The sequence below is a fragment of the Artemia sp. Qi Xiang Cuo genome, chromosome 12 (assembly GCF_049724085.1).
Source record: "Artemia sp. Qi Xiang Cuo chromosome 12, ASM4972408v1, whole genome shotgun sequence".
Classification (NCBI taxonomy): Eukaryota; Metazoa; Arthropoda; class Branchiopoda; order Anostraca; family Artemiidae; genus Artemia; species Artemia sp. Qi Xiang Cuo.
This window is the reverse complement of record NC_142805.1, coordinates 1,752,510-1,768,855: the sequence shown is the minus strand read 5'-3', so window position 1 is coordinate 1,768,855 and position 16,346 is coordinate 1,752,510. Positions and strand designations below refer to the sequence as shown.

Sequence of the window (16,346 nt, the reverse complement as noted above, 5' to 3'; positions counted from 1 at the left end):
ATCAATAAATAAAAAAAAAATCATATACATGATCCACATAAAAATAAAGAAGCAAGAAAAAAATCCAAAAATCAAAAACTAAGCAGGGGACTAACAAGCAATCAATTTATTCCCCGTGGATCACTCTATGATCAATCAATCATTTTATTCAACCAATAAAGTCACTACTACCAATAAAGTAGTAGTGGTTTTCTTTAAGTCTTTGGGCATCAACAGATTGTTAATGTTTAAATTTTTACAGCCGAATTAACTAATTAATTTAATTATATTAAACTAATTAGTTGTGCTTACTTATTTTTATGGCCCAATGTGGTAACACTGGTGATAATGTGGCATTGCCCTACAACTTCATAATTTTGAAACAGCCAAAATTCGCGATTGAGACGGTCCCGGGGCAAAAACTTTTATGTGCTTGATACTTTGAATTAGGTAAATTTGGCGTTAAATGTCTTTATCATAAAATGAACTGGCGTAATTATGCTGGCCAATCGGCAAATCCACTTTTGTACCACACAATTTAATTTATAACTTCCTTTCGAAACCCTAAAGCTTTCTTCTTTTATCACTCATAGCATTTTCTAACTATTAGACTTGCACACTTATGTGTCATTTGTATTTACGATTCTGCAACAGATTCTAACACAGTTGGGAGAAATGATCATGTAATTTATCTATGTATGACTGAAAAAGCATTTCAGTCATACATAGGAAAATAAACAATTGATAAAAAGATGAGGCGAGACACAGAATTTATTGAATTTGAAATTCAAATTCAGAAATCAAAATCCAATTTGATTTTTTTACAAAACACCTCAAAAATAAAGAAGAAAACGGAAAATAAAGAAGAAGGGGAAAAAAGTTAGAGGAGACACCTAACTAAAATACATGAATAATTTACACAGTACTATTTTCTGCCAAGTAAGTAGAGCCTTCTAGGGATGGCTGATGGCTGAAACCCTACAAAGGTTCAGTTATTTGAATGAAGCCAGTAGCCATCCTTGGTTACTCATTTCAACTCTATAACGACACTTTAATAGTAATTCTTCAACAGCAGTGGTTCCTAAGTCGACTTTGAGCCATGCTGCATTGCTGCACTTACACTTTATTTACAGTGCTGCACTTACACTTTAATAGTAAGAGAAAACTTTCTGTTTGTTTAAAATTTTAAGCTCGGATCAACCTAATATGTTTAATACCGATAAAATTTGGCTTCCCAGCTCTCTAACTCTGAAAGTAGTGGTTTTTTACCTTTTAGGGGGACGAGTGCACCTTATACCACCTCCTGGATCCGCCCTTGCAAAGAGGCACCTATACGTATGAAATTGGGGGGATGACAATTTTATGGAGGACGCGATATCAGTTGTCACAACCCAAATATGTCATTGCTGTCAGTGAAGTCACTTCACGAAACAGTGGGGGAAAGGGGTGTATTTTTCGGATCTAGGAGAGGAAAATTTGTCGCTTTTAGATGAAAATACCAAAAAGGCGTTTTGAATAAAAATACCCACTCAAAAACCTTTTTCAGAAACTAAGAGGGCAAAGACCTCCCTCAAATTGAAGCCCCTTCTTTTCGTCATTCCATAAAGTTTGTGTGACATTTATATGCTTATGAGAGAATTACAAAAAAAAGTGCTAAGCTGTCTTCAAAGGGGGGGGATACACAAGAGCATGTAGATGAGGAGGATCAGGGTGTGATTGAACCTACACTGCTCTGCTTGACCCCACTAAGGGTAGTTTACCAGGGTATTTGACAATTATATCAGAAGGTCAAAAATATCAGAAATATCTTCTAGGCACGACAGGCGATAATTTAAAAATCTTGATGAAGTGACTTATAATTGTAATTAAATAAAAACTAATGATAATTTATTGTAACTGTAATCTCCTTAATGTCCAAAAGAGTCTTAATATTTGACAGCAGTTAAGAAATATAAAAAATATTTTTCCTGGTTCTATCGGTCACTGAACCTTATATTGCGGTCATATTTGCTATAGATTAAGTAAAAAAGTTTTTCGTCAAATATTTGACTTAAAAAATCCATTGATAAGAGCAAATATGATTTTAGGTTAGTGAGAAAGTGTTTATTTTCCTTTTTAAATAACATTCTGTTTTGTGGATGATAAATCTCGAATTCGATTTGAAAATTAATTAGGACCATTTGTTTTAATTGTAAAAAAAAATTGGAGAACGTAAAAATGTGCCTTTATGGGTCCCCACCTATTAATGCCTATTATCATTAAATCGTAGTACGATGTCGATCACCAACCCCCCCCCCCCCTCCCCCATTGGCTCCTTTGTTAATATACGCTGCTCTAAAGTATATACGAACTGAATATGTCAGTCATATAACCTACTTTAAGTGGGTTAACATCAAGCAAATGTTATTTATATCTTAGATAATTCAGATTAACAGTTTTTGGATAATTTAAAGCATAATTTAAACGTATGGAACCAAATATTAACATTCTATACTGATGTTCTCCTACCAGTATAAATAATTAATTTTTGGGTAAAGTAAATTAAAGTGACATTGTTTTATCTCAAGCCAAAATTTGAATAAAACATTTTTCTTGGAACAATACTTATTTACAGCTTTTTTCATTCAAAGCAAATTTAGTTCCGTCTTATTTATCTTCAGACACTGGATATCAACCTGGGATGAAAGTGAATATTTTGCCTTATCCAATTGTATACAGAATATCAGATAAAGCATTAAGGGGTTGGCCAAGGACAAATTTCTTTTCATTTTTATTGCTGGGGGGCGTATTTTGTTTCAAAACTGCAATAGATGTGTATCATATGAAAAATACAAGGAAATAACTAGAATATTGAAAAAATAAGTTTTTTAGTCTATAATTAGGCTATGTCATGAGGTTTGGGACATGCGCATAAACAGATTTATTCCGGAAGTGGAAATTATAAATAAACGCTGAAATCGAATTATATTAAAAACGCAGGAAGTTATGGGACGAATCGTATGAGCTTTGAAGTTTTGAAAAGGAAAAAGAATGGTAACTTTTCTCATATATGCTGATCAAACTTTAAATAGAATACGAATTTCTTCGTCAGCACTGAAAACCCAAAATATAAATCCGAAATTCGTAGCTAGAATTTTTGGCATTCTCACTCGAAAAAAAAAGGAAAATCAACGAATTTGTCCCTTTATTCTGATTTTTTAAAAAAAAACTTCGCCCCCCCCCCATATTCAATCGACGCCCCGAAATACAACTGACAAATATTCAAGGGGTCCAGACCTTATCGCCCTTCCCGAAGTAGCCTAGGCCTACGTAGTTCCGGCTGGATGGAGTGGAAATGATCTTACCTTGCAGCCTTCACATGAATGGACGCCATAATGAAAGCCTGATGCTTTATCTCCGCAAACTCTACATAACACAGTTGTGCCATCAAATTCTGGAAGATTAAAATTTATATGAGAATTATATTCCCCGTAAAGTTTGGGGGGAGGGTTTTGTCTAACAAAAGACAAAACAAATAAGTGAAACATCTTAGTAAACTTCCATAATACTGCAACACTGTAACACAAAAACGACACCAAAAATATAGTAGGCTATTGTTTTTTTTTCTTTAGATGATTCAAATTATTTTTCTCTTTTTTCCCATTTTTTCCGCTAATAAAGGTTCCCGGATTTGGAGTTGATATATTCGGATTTTTTATTATTTAATTTGTTGTTTGTTTTCATTCTTTGTCAGTGCTTTATTTAAATTAAAACCCATTTTTTCTCGCTTAATTTTCCGTAAATGGAAAAGTAGTATGGTCTAAAAAATTATTTACCTACCCTAATCTGAATTTTTTTGAAGAATCCAAAAATAGTGAATATAATTTAGACATAATAAAGCCCTTCTTAGTAATAAATTTGATCTTCCTTTCAGACATCACTCGTGGCAACTCAAAACCCAACTTACATATAAAAAAGACTAGTAACTGATTATAAATAGGCTGCTATTGCTATTAGCCTACAGCGCAGAATCTTAAACGTTATGAACCTTAAGCGATAGCTTTACAGGTTAATTAATTACTATTTAAATAGATAAGCATTTTATCAGTTATATAATTTATCCATTTGCCATTTCTACAATCATGGGCGTACATTGGGGGTTTTAGGCAGTGGCCCTGACATCCCTCCTAAATTTTAGAATAAACATTTTTTAGTATTTTGGTACTTGTATATTATATTGACCACGCTGTTGTTCTTGATCTGTTGTAAAACCAGTTTCTGTGTGTACTATGAAATATACCAAGATATGTTAAAATATAATATTTTTCTAACAAAATTTAGGAAACTACAACAGAGAATTATGGAAAGCAGACCGCCCAGAACGCACTATTTTAAATACCTAGCCTAACCAACTCTATATGTTAAATATCTAGTTAAAATATACCTGCATAGTAGTTCAGGACAAGTTGATTATCTCCAAGTGCACACAGATAAACCAATTTTAAACAGATCAAGAGCAAAAGTGTGGTCAGTAAAATACTCAAGAACCAGTATTTTCATTGAAAAATGAAAGGCCCATATAATGCGCAAGTACCAGATAGCCTAAATAAGAGCTTTTTGACAGAATAAAAATTTCGAGTTATCACCTAGGCTAGGCTTTGCCTTCTCGTGGATTCTTTATGGCTTTTTCTGGTCCTCTGTGAGAAGAAAGGCGAAAATTCATTTAGTGCGAGGAAGTGCAGAATTTTAGGGTATGAAAAACACTGTACATTAAGAGAAAATCAATCAGAATTGGTTGACCACTTCTGACAGAAACATGCTACAGACCAAAAGAAGCAACATCAAATTCCTTATTTTATGCTCTTTACAGGTATCATGGTCACTGTTCTGACAATCCACCCCTACCACTTTGATGGCCCCTGCTATAGCCACTGGATATGCAAGAAAACGCGAAAGCAATGGCATTTTTTACTTTATAATATGCAGGATGTCACTATTAGCCAGCCGGTACTATCCCATGCATGCGGGCCTCTCGGGTTAATCACTATAGAATAGGCAATGATAGCAAGGTTTTCATTGTGTATACTATATTAAACTGTGTTTTTTGGGGTTTAGGGGGGGGGAGGTACCTAGGTTTAGGTTAGGTATTTAATATATGCAATGTCCCCCCCCCCCTTTAATGTGCTAATATATAGCCCAAACTTGTTTCCAAATATTAAATATTCATCCGATTTTATTTTATTTCATGAGCATTAACCACACTTGACTTTTTAGAGAAGCCCGCATAATGGGATAGTACCAGCCAAATTATAATATTTCCTTTCAGTATCATTCACTTTTTAAAATCATTCCAAATAAAATTTTAATCAAATATTGCAATTAATCAGACTTGATTTCATCGAGTCAATATTGCAGATACCCGTTCTAACAAAGAGCCTATGATTCATTACAATATTTAATTAAAGAAGAAACTTTAGTATAAGGACTATCAGGGGCGTATCTCCGGCAATTTTATGGGGGGGGGGGCAATAGGGGCCTACTTCCGGAGAATCAAAGGGCATGCTCAAAAGTGAGTGCCGGGAAAGTATTTTGAAGTACCTACTTCCACTCCTTCAGCCCTCTAGAGGGTCCTGAAATTTGCAGCATAAATAACATTTACTGCTTGATTCTCAAATTTATCAGTTTTTTTTTTCTGGCTTTAGTTCTGAAAATGCAATTCCTGTTCTTTGAGTAAAATTTTAAGCCTTATCAAATGACATTTTTTTTTAATTTAAATGTGTTTATTTTTTAATGTATTTGCATATCTTTAAAACCTTATAAGTTGGGATGGAGCAAAGTTGTGAAGCTGAAAAATTTTTGTGCCGGAGCCCTGAATAATTTTAGGCTAGCTTGTTCTTAAACGCACTAGGCCTAGTTAAATTTTCACAAGCCAAACAAAGTTCCTTTTTTGCAGTCTATGTAGCCTATAGTAGGCTACATTCTTCGATTTCTTTCGTTTTTTTTATGGATCTAGGCCTTAATTTAGAAGCAGATTAAATTAGAAATAGCACCAATTTTATGAGGCCACAATTTTACTAGGGGGTGGGGGAACAAGTAAAACTTAAATAGTCACAGCAGCTGGATTCTTTGTTCTTTTTTTGTCCAAGTTTCAAAAAAAAATTCTCCAAATTTCGCAATTTTTCGGCTCTGCGGGGGGGGGGGGGGGGTAAAGCCTCAGCTAAAAATATGGCCCAACAAAAAATAGCCTAAAATTCTTCTAAAAAGCTATCAAAGGCAGGGTGAAAATAGGCTATAAATAAGTAGAAAAAGAAAAAGGTAAATGTTTCGCAGTTCATATTATAGACTTGCAATTAAACTAGCCTATGTCTTTTTTATAATCTTTCCAAATAGGCCTATATTAATCATTTTTGTCGCAAATGAATTTTACCCCCACCCCTATATATACCAATTAAGGGTATATATTTGCACATTAGGTGGGGGGGAAGTAAAGGTTATTTCTGATGCAAATGAGAGGTAGCCTAAGTAAACTTTCCCCCCCCCCCCCCCCTAATGTGCAAATATATACCATGAATTGGTATATATAAGTGGGGTAAAATTTATTTGCGACAAAATGGTTAGCCTATTATATTCGTAAAGAGCATACAAAAGGCATCAATAAGGTATATTCACTTTCTTCGTAAGTCAGTAATTTGAACTGCGAAATATTTACCGAAATAAATAATGCTAAATGATTTATACCTATTGGCAGTTCATTCTGTGGGATAATATCCAGTTCAACTTTAGGCTGCACATTTTCGTTCGGTTGAATTTCAACAGGCCTTAATCCATGTAAAAACAAAACCTCCCTCTCCTCGGAACAAGAGGGCAAATGCAGCATTAAATTCCTCATTTTAAAATATGTCAAAATCCACCATTCAATGTGTTCACACAATGAAATACACTTTAAAACTCTTCTCTATACACCTTTAGTCTCAGCGTACACTCCTGATAAGACGCCAGATTGTAAATGGCAGGCAATGTCAGCCAATAGACTGACTAGTGGAAATAAAGTTCAATGCTCTATAGACTAATTGTTAGTTCGGCGAAAGGCCTATCAGTAAACATGGATAAACCGATGTTTTTCAGTATCAAACTGGGTCAAACGGTACCTTCTCTACGGCCGTGGGTCATAATAACAGTCCTTGAAATTCTTAGAGTCAATGGTCATTGGAGTTCAGGGGGTTAAAAAAACTGGTTACGAAACATTATTGAAGAAGAATGCATTTATTTTGGGATAAGGGGTAATTTTTGGGAATTAATTAAAGTAAATCAAGTGAGAAATAGATTAATTAATGGGACATTTTAATATCTTAAGATTATGGGAGGGCCCTGGCCTGTGGCTTTCTCTCTGTGCGTGACTTGTAGGGCCATGAGTCAGCTCTAGCTTCAGAGACGCAATTAAAATTGTGGGTGCCGGGAAATCTATAAACCCCTATCTTTTGCGTAATAATAATTGCACGGGAAATCTATTTGACCATTTACAAAATATGTTAAAATAAAACAAAAGCAAGATATATATATATATATATAGGGTGGGGGGGATTTTACTAAAAAAAATTCAGGGGGGGGGGGGTTAGCCTACACAAAAAAAACTCAAAAAAACGCATACAAAATTTGTATGTATATATATATATATATATATATATATATATATATATATATATATATATATATATATATATATATATATATATATATATATATATATATATATATATATATATATATATATATATATATATATATATATATATATATATATATATATATATATATATATATATATATATATATATATATATATATATATATATATATATATATATATATATATATATATATATATATATATATATATATATATATATATATATATATATATATATATATATATATATATATATATATATATATGTCGATGGATATAGATAAATAGCCTAAATTACTTCAGGATGCCAAAATAACTTTAAAATAATTTTTTATTTATTAATTTTATGATTTCGAATAGAGAATTAACAAAATCTATTATATATTTGGGGAGTGCCGCAGGTGTGTGTGTGTGTGGGGGGGGGGGGGGGTCTAGGCCCCAAATCCTAAATTTCCTGAATTTCGTTCATTTCTTATTAAAATAATCAAATAAAACTTTTGTTGTTATTGGCCCCATCCGTAAGCTCCCGGAAAGCTCCTGTGCACTTGCCTGTATATGAGAAATGACGATTTGACAGAAATAGCTGATTACCTCCATTTTCAAAGAGTATCCCTTATAGAAGAATGTTAAAATTTGGTATTCATGGGCACAACAGGGAGTGAAACAATTTGTCTAGATTCCCGCCTATTTTATTTATTAGATATGTGCATATGCTACGCTAAACTAGCAAGAAAATTAGCACAATTCGCACATTTCACAAAAGATTAGCACAGTTCGTAGAACTTAATTCAAAGTTGAGTTACGCAAATTTGATTTAAACATAAACGATATAAAAAGGTGATTGCTGCCTTTCCGAGTGGTAATTTTAAAAACGTAAACATATATTTAGATATACAAAAAAAAAACACTTAAACTTCATATCTAAAGTTGAAAAGTATGGAAGGGGATGAACGATTCATGAATAACCCACTTCCTTGGATTTTTTTTTTCAAAAATGCATGAAAACTACCTATTTAGCCCTCAAATCTTTGGTTTTAGGAAAAAACTTACCCCCAGAAAATCTTACATCCTCTCTTACACTTCCAACAATATAAATTAATCCTGCAAGTGCTGGCATACATAACGACGGTAGAGACGTCAATAGAAAGGGGGGGGGGGGTATAGGTACCGTTATCCCAAAGAGAAATTGAAGTAACGTTCCTGAATGGTAGTATTCGGCGTATTCTCCTTTTTCATCTGCTAAATTTAGATTGTTTATTTTTAAAATCGTATTTTATAATATGTGGAAATAATTAAGAGGGGAGTAGGGGTCAAGGCTCCAGTGCAACTTCTAGGTATTCAAGAAATTAGTCCCCTGAAATCTTTAGAATTGTTTTATTTATTCTCCCTCTAAAAGTGAAGTTTTTTTTAAAGAACGGATTGATTATTATAAAAGATTGGTATCTTAGGGACTGCGTTTTTCCTAATAAAACCTCCGAGGTATCTCTTTGGCATATTCCTATGATTATTATTGTATATTAAATCTAGCATTTAGCGTCCGTCAATACAACGATCAGTAGTATAGCGCCTGTCTAAATTAATACGGCTCTTCGCAAAAGCAGGTCTTGAGTTAGATACAACACAAATGGTTAACAGTCATAGCAAAGGCCGTACACAGAAGAGAGGGTAGGGATTTGAACCCTCCCCCCCCCCCGAAATGCTTGTTCGACTCGTAAAAACTTAACAAAATGAATATAACACCCCTTCCCCGGAAAAAAAAAACTTTTGCACCCCCCCCCCCCCGAAAAAAAAATCCTGGGTATGGTCCTGGTCATAACATATCGATTGATGATGTATGTGAGTTTGATTGTGTCTCTTCTCATTTATGTGTCAGGAATAAAGTATTTCCCATTACTCTTTATTCAAATTCAAACATGGCAAATTCAAACATAAACTGATCAAGACTGCTTCATTGCAGTTTTGTTTTCCGACACCCGTCTCTTTTCTAGCTATTAATAAAAAAAAAACTTTTTCCATATAATAAGTTTTTCAAAGAAAAGTAAAGAACACCATTAAACCAAAAATGAGCAAAAATAAAATCAAATAATCTAACAGGCGTGAAACTACCACAAATCAGCATCGATAAATAAATGAAACTCAAAACCAACAGAAATTACAATAAATAACCAAGTCTAACTCAAAACTAGCAGATATTAACATGAGTAGGGCTCAAAACCCCTATGCCTTCCCAAGGCCAGAACATAATTTGCACTTTGCTGAAAAAATATAAATGTTTTTACTTTTAGTAAATCAAATAATATTAACATTTTGATTACTAAATATCAGTATTTGTATATTAAACTGACAATGCACATTCATTTGTATTTTTTTCCCCTGGTCTAAGACCAAGAAACCAAAAAATAAAAATACATTGTGCCAACATCGTTCTTTACTTAGGCAGCGCTATTGCGCTGCCTATGATACCTATGCTTTTTGCCTTCCGGTCTGAATAACCAGAAAAATCTTGACTATCCATGGATGAAAGGCCGTATTCAGGGGATTTAGGGTGTTTGACCCCCCCCCCCCCTGAAATGTTTGTCCGACCCGTAAAAACATAAAAATGAATAATAAACCAGTTTTTTTTTACTTTTTTTGTAAAAAAAAAGAAAAAAAAAATCCTGGATGTGGCCCTACATGGGTGGCTTATCGGCGGTCCTCTAAGAAACCGAGTTATAAAATTTCCACGATTAAATACTATGTACTATGCGGTCTTACTGCACTAGCATTTCCCGATAATATGATTTGTAAAACAAGAGTATACGTATAAGATATAAGAACATAAAAATCTGGGCTACATTATAATAATGAACGAAATACCAATTTTAGTAATGCAGCACCTTAATGTAAAAAAAAAAAACGTGTTGAAATTTTTGTTGTTGGTGTTCAGGGTTTTCCCTTTTTTGGCTACCGCAGACAGTGTTTATCCCCCGCCGGAATCCAATCTCCGATTACGCTGGTAAGCAATAGTTTACATAAACGCAAAAGAAATTTAAAAAATTATCACCGGAAAAGAAAATCCACAAGACTCGAATTTAACTAACGTAGTTCGAGGGTTGAAAGCCGGCATTTATGTATTATAGCGACACCATTCAAGAAGTTTGATCTGATCTGTCTGCGTAAAACCGGTTTGGCTGTCTCTATTCCGTGGCAATTAGCTTAGGCACAGTGAGATAAATTACTATATAGGTATATTTTAATTGAATATATAATATATAGAGTTGGAATTTTGGTTAGGCATTTAATATAACGCGTTCTGGGCGACCTGCTTTCCACTAATAACCGACACCATCAGATCCCGTAGATGGAGGTATCTCGGACACGTTTTAAGAATAGAAAACCATCGAATCCCGAAGTCTACACTTGAGTGGCAGCCAGTTGGAAGCCGGAAGAGAGGAAGACCTCGAAACAGATTGAGGTGAACCTATAACAGTGACCTATGTCGCCTGAATGCCTCTCTACCAGATTGGGAAGATGTTTACGCAGCGGCTCATCTCAGACCCGATCGGTGAATATTCATTGATGCCCTAGGCACCCCTGGCGCCGCAGGGGAATGTAAGGTCTAAGGTAAGTTTCCATAATTTTGTTACTAAAATATTATATTTTCATCATATTTAGGTATATTTCACTAGGATTAACCTAACTTAAGTTCTTGAGGCGGGTCGCTATAATACATAAGTACCGAAAGCCCAAATAAACGAAGGAAAGTGACCCAAAATCTCCGAATTTTCGATACTCGAATTTGGGTTTGCCGTATTTTTGGCCTGTTGAAGTAAATTGAAACCGATTTCACTGACTCTATGGTTAGTTATAGTAAAAGCACAGAAAAACAGAATTGTAGCTCAAAAACGTTTCCTTCTTTTCAACCAATTTAATTTTCAACCAATCAGGTTTTGTGTTCTTTGTTTGCCGTTTTGCCTTTTGACTTAAAATTTCAATAAAGAATAAAACAATCAAAATTCGCGTTCATCGAAGTGGGCCAAAAATTGGCATGTAAATGATGTGAATATAACATGTGTTAAAGTAATTTTTTAAAATGGGTTTTAAATAATGGATTGGCTTATACGAACCAAAAATAAATCAACGGAATTAATTAGTTTATATTACAGAAGTATTTATTCCCATGGTCATGCTGACAATAATGCTGTTTTTCTGTAAAACTACAAAAAAGAAGAAAATTTAAATTTTATGTATTTGTATTATTGTAGTTAATTTGTAGGCTAATGTGTTCTATGCCTACAGCCATTTTAGAAAACACCTTGGAAGACACTCGATTTAAAGGTATGACAAGATAGCGGACCAGCCAACTCAAAAACAACAACATCCGTCAAGAGATAACCTTGTCCCAAATTTATAAACTGTGAATATTGTAAACAATCAAGGGAAGGGTTGCGGATTTCATTCTAGCGGTTCTTCGCCACAATTTAGCAGGGAATATCTTATTGTGAACAAAATGAGTGGTGAGATCAAAATCGGATTAATTTGTCGAGAAAGGTAATTGCTTTGGCTTCTTCTAAATATAGCAGTAGCTGAATCATCCGGAAAACAAGAGGGGGGGGGGAATCCATCCCCTCGAGCCGGCAATTTAACAGGCAATTTTAAATGTGGTCTGTTGTAGAGCCAGTTTCGTACCCATTATTTCTTTTTTCGGGCGGGGACTTAACAATAGAAATTTTTTTTGGGGGGGGGGATTACAAAAAAACAAATTTGTTAATCCTAATAAGAAGTACCCAAAAAACTAAGACACGCTTTAAAGAAAAGCGAAAAAAAAATAATGAATGTGTTTTTTTTTTTATGAAGACTTAGTTGCTGGTAAAAATATTTATGAAGGTATCCAGGATCCGTCCAAAAAACTTATAATAGAACCTCTGTTTCTCAGTGAAAAAAAGAAAGACTAAAGATGGACAGCCCCCGTTTTTCGAATTGGATTTTCATCTGAGGAGGTAAAGAGTAAAGCTTTGAAAGCTTGTGAAACTTTGAAGGAATGAAGCTTTGGGGTGGAAAATGAGCATACACAGCTGTGTTCGCCTCAAGCGGTTTGGTGCAACAATGTGTCGTTAGTAGTAGTGGTAGTAAAATTTCCCATTATAGCGAAAAAAAAAACGTTTGGAAAAAGTGGTAACTTATAAATATCTTGAAACAGATAAGATGGAGAGAACGGAGTGAACCAACTGATAGATCTTACTCTATTATAGAAGATGGACTATAAATCTAATTTAACAGGCATTACAAACATGGGCGTAGGGAGGGGGAGGGGGCAGCTGCCCCCTATAGACCTTCAAATTTACATTAGATATGGCTGAAAAAGCAGATGGTTGGAAAAGCAGTTGATATAAGGCCCTCCATCACACTATCAACTGCCCCCCTAGACAATATGCTGCCTACGCCATGATTGCAAATAATTCTTTAGCACTACAGCCAAGAAACGTAGGAGGGGAAGGAAGCTTGATCCACACCCCCTAGGTTATTTCGTACTTTTTACCATTTCTACCATGTTTTTTCTGTGTCTTCTGTGAATTACCCAGTTTCTGGTGGTTATTTCGGACCTACAACACTAAATGCAGAGATTTCCTCAAAATTAATTTTGGTATGTGTTCTTGTGTCTAGATACTTCTGTGTTGAACTGGGTTTTAAAATTCTTTTTCTAGAAGAATAAAACAATTACTTATTTAGTTTTTTGTTTTTAGTTTTGGAATAAACAGAAACAAGAGAAACTTGACATAAAAACCAACAACTTGTTTCTATTTTTGGAGAGAGAAAATATAAAATAACTACTTTTGGTTGAAAATAGAAAAAAAAAAACATCTGAGATCTTCCCGCTCTTTACCCCAAGGTCTAACTTCCGCTTTTACTGAAAGCAACACAAATTACCATACGTGTGATTTCATTGTAAAATCTAAAGCCCTATTTATTCAGTGCTGATTTCCCTGCTGTTTATTCCCTGTTAGATGATAACTCTGAATGTGCTAAAATATGAGTTTTTTTGCTTAGAGTGTCGGGGCGTAATTTGCTATGGGCAGGGGGGAACTGTCCGCAGACCCCAGTTCCCCCAGCTCAGAATTTAGCGTCTTCAAAAATCTTGTCAAAACTAACATAGGCCTACATAATTCAAGCATTCATAGAAACAGCTCAGTTTTCTTTAGTATACCTTGCCCTTTATGGTACTATATGGCTCATTTTTCATTTTTCACTTAGTCACTTTCACTTGACTAGAGAAAATCGGCTCCTTCTTTGCCCCCACCCCCAGCATTTTTGACAAAATTACGCCCTTGCTAGGACACCTGTCTTAAGGCTTTAACCATGTAGAAAAAAATCCCTTGTGCACACCTATGGCGGTACTATCAAAATTCCAGAATTTTTCGGAATTTCCTCGAATTTCACCAAAAGGAACTTGGGTTCCCCGAAAGCTCCCAAAAGCTAATATTCAACAGTGCATTGTTCGAAAGGGCATCCACTTTCAAAATCACTTACAACAGGTGATGCCAGTCAAACGTGACAGAAACTGTGCTTTAACCATCTTGGTTAAAACTACACCAAGCGGGGCGGAACTACGCGGCACGCATGGCATTATGAGATGCATATCAGGTGGTGGAAAGTGGGCACCCCCTTGCGGTACCTTTTCTCTCTTCTCTTTATTTTGCTAACATTTTTTTTTTTTTTTTTTTTTTTTTTAAGAAAAAGAAAGATAATTATAAGGTTTAAAGTTTTTGCCTAAAAGACTACTGTTTGTTTTAAGGCTTGGGCCCTCTAGAAAAATTCCCTGATTCCACCCTCCGGATTGTACCCAGCAGATAGAGTCCGTTGATTTTTGAATTAAAATCAAGTTGCCATCAAGCCGTGGCTAATTGGAGAAAAATCCAAGACAGTCTTAGTGAGAGGCAAAGCTGGCATAAGCCTTTTTTATGGATTTATAAAAATGATGTCATTTTCGCTTCTTTATAAATGCTTTATCATCCATCCTAGGGTAGAACTAAAATAGATAGTCATAGAACTAAGAGATGATCGAGATTTTTTTGGGTTGACTCATGACAGACAACGTCCACTGGACTTGTATGCAAAACAGGGGACTTAATTTACTTGGACTCGCTAATCGCCTAAACCTAATAGGCTTGTCTGTCTAGAATCTCATGCAGACTACCGTGTTTTAGATTAACACATAACCGATTCTACTCTATCTGTATACGCCCGTGGTCTGTATTGACGATAATGATGATATTCTAGGCTTATCATGCATTGTTTGGCGCAAATCACTGTTGGCGCATGGCGCATGGCACTGTTTCTTTGTTGTTTTATTTTGCTTACCTTACTTCTGTTTTCTGTGTTACCTTATCTTAGTCAAGGCTGTATCCAGGGGTTTCGTTCAGGGGGGGGGGGAATTCATTTTTGGAAGGGGGTCTTACAAAAAACTTAAAAAACGCATTAAAATTTGTTTATATCCATTTTGTTACGTTTTTACCAGTCGGAAAAAATTTCAAACCCCATAGGCTACTCACCCTGGATACAGCCTTTATCTTAACTTACTGAGATAGTTTTAATATATTTATGATTTTTCCAAAAGAAAATAATTCAAAGTCAAAAACAAATTCAAAAGCACAATTTATGCTAATCAGGTTCTGAGCTTCCCTAAAAAATAATTCCAAATCTACATTAAGGGGGGACGGATCCATGGGGTGGTTTCGAAGGCATTATCCATCCCAGAAGACACCAAGTTGCACTTATTACAGGCATGGATTAGAAAAATACCACCAGAAAACTTTTTGTTAGTGCACCCCCCAAACATTAATTCTGTATCAGCCCCTGGTTGCATTGCACACAGAGTTTCTTGGTCTTAAATTTCAGCTGACTTCAAAAGTAGACAAAATTGCCATAGCTAGTGAGCAGTTCTTCAGGCATTTCAGCAGAGGACTTTAGACCCAGGCTTCTTCACCAGAAATCAAAAGATTGTGATGTCTCCTAATAATTACAATTGCATTTGATTCGCTTTTTTAAACTCTTCGAATTTATGCCTCTCCCTAAATGTACTCCCCCAAACCCTCTCTAGACATTTATACAATCGTAGCTATAGCACAGAGACGAGCCAATGGGGAGGTCTTGGGGCCTGTCCCTTCCTGAAATCCTAGTTTGAAGGTACTGCCGAGCAGGCACGTACGCAGGAAATTGGTTCGGGGGGGGGCCAAATCCTTCAAACCCATTATTCTGTGAGAAAAATCAGAAAATTATGGGAAAATGAAAAAAATCGCGAGATTTCGGGGGGGGGGCGGGCCCGGAGGCCCCCCCTGCGTACGTCCCTGCTGCCGAGTCTCTGGGTATTTCTTATTCAAATTTTCTTCTTTTTTTTATCATCAGTTCCTCTAAAACAAGATACTGCGTAGATGCCTGCTACACTTCACGTAAATAAGCAACAGAATGTGCTAAGGTTTTGTAAAGCCAAACTCATCAAAACTTTATATTTCTTCCAATGAATTCACTAATGGATATGATTCATGCGATAGAATACCCAAAAACCTCAAAAATCTAACGGGTTCAATCACCATAACCTAATCATTTATTAATCCAAATTCCAAACAAAAACCAGTAGCGTGTAAAAAGTATACCCGAATAGTGTCAGTAGCGTAGAAAATATGTGCTAAAAAACTCACGTTGAGGTTAATGCACTCTATAGACT

General features: G+C 35.1%; 1 protein-coding gene and 1 long non-coding RNA gene across 4 annotated transcripts in view; one reads left to right on the top strand and one right to left on the bottom strand.

Annotated features, from left to right (window-relative positions):
• Nucleotides 1-16,346, bottom strand: part of LOC148945652 (ecdysone-inducible protein E75-like) — a 91,465-nt gene that overhangs the window by 18,747 nt on the left and 56,372 nt on the right. For 2 of the 3 annotated variants that reach the window (XM_089098488.1, XM_089098490.1), the window contains exon 2: nt 3,324-3,412. In XM_089098488.1, coding sequence (XP_088954614.1) covers nt 3,324-3,412 — 89 coding nt within the window. Of the gene's footprint in view, nt 1-3,323; nt 3,413-6,696; nt 7,076-16,346 lie in introns of those variants that run through there. The other variant, XM_089098489.1, reaches the window with a different exon arrangement.
• Nucleotides 12,026-16,346, top strand: part of LOC148945653 (uncharacterized) — a 53,836-nt gene continuing 49,515 nt past the window's right edge. Inside the window, exon 1 of the long non-coding RNA XR_016142641.1 lies at nt 12,026-12,175. This is a non-coding gene — a long non-coding RNA (uncharacterized LOC148945653). The remainder of the gene's footprint in view (nt 12,176-16,346) is intronic.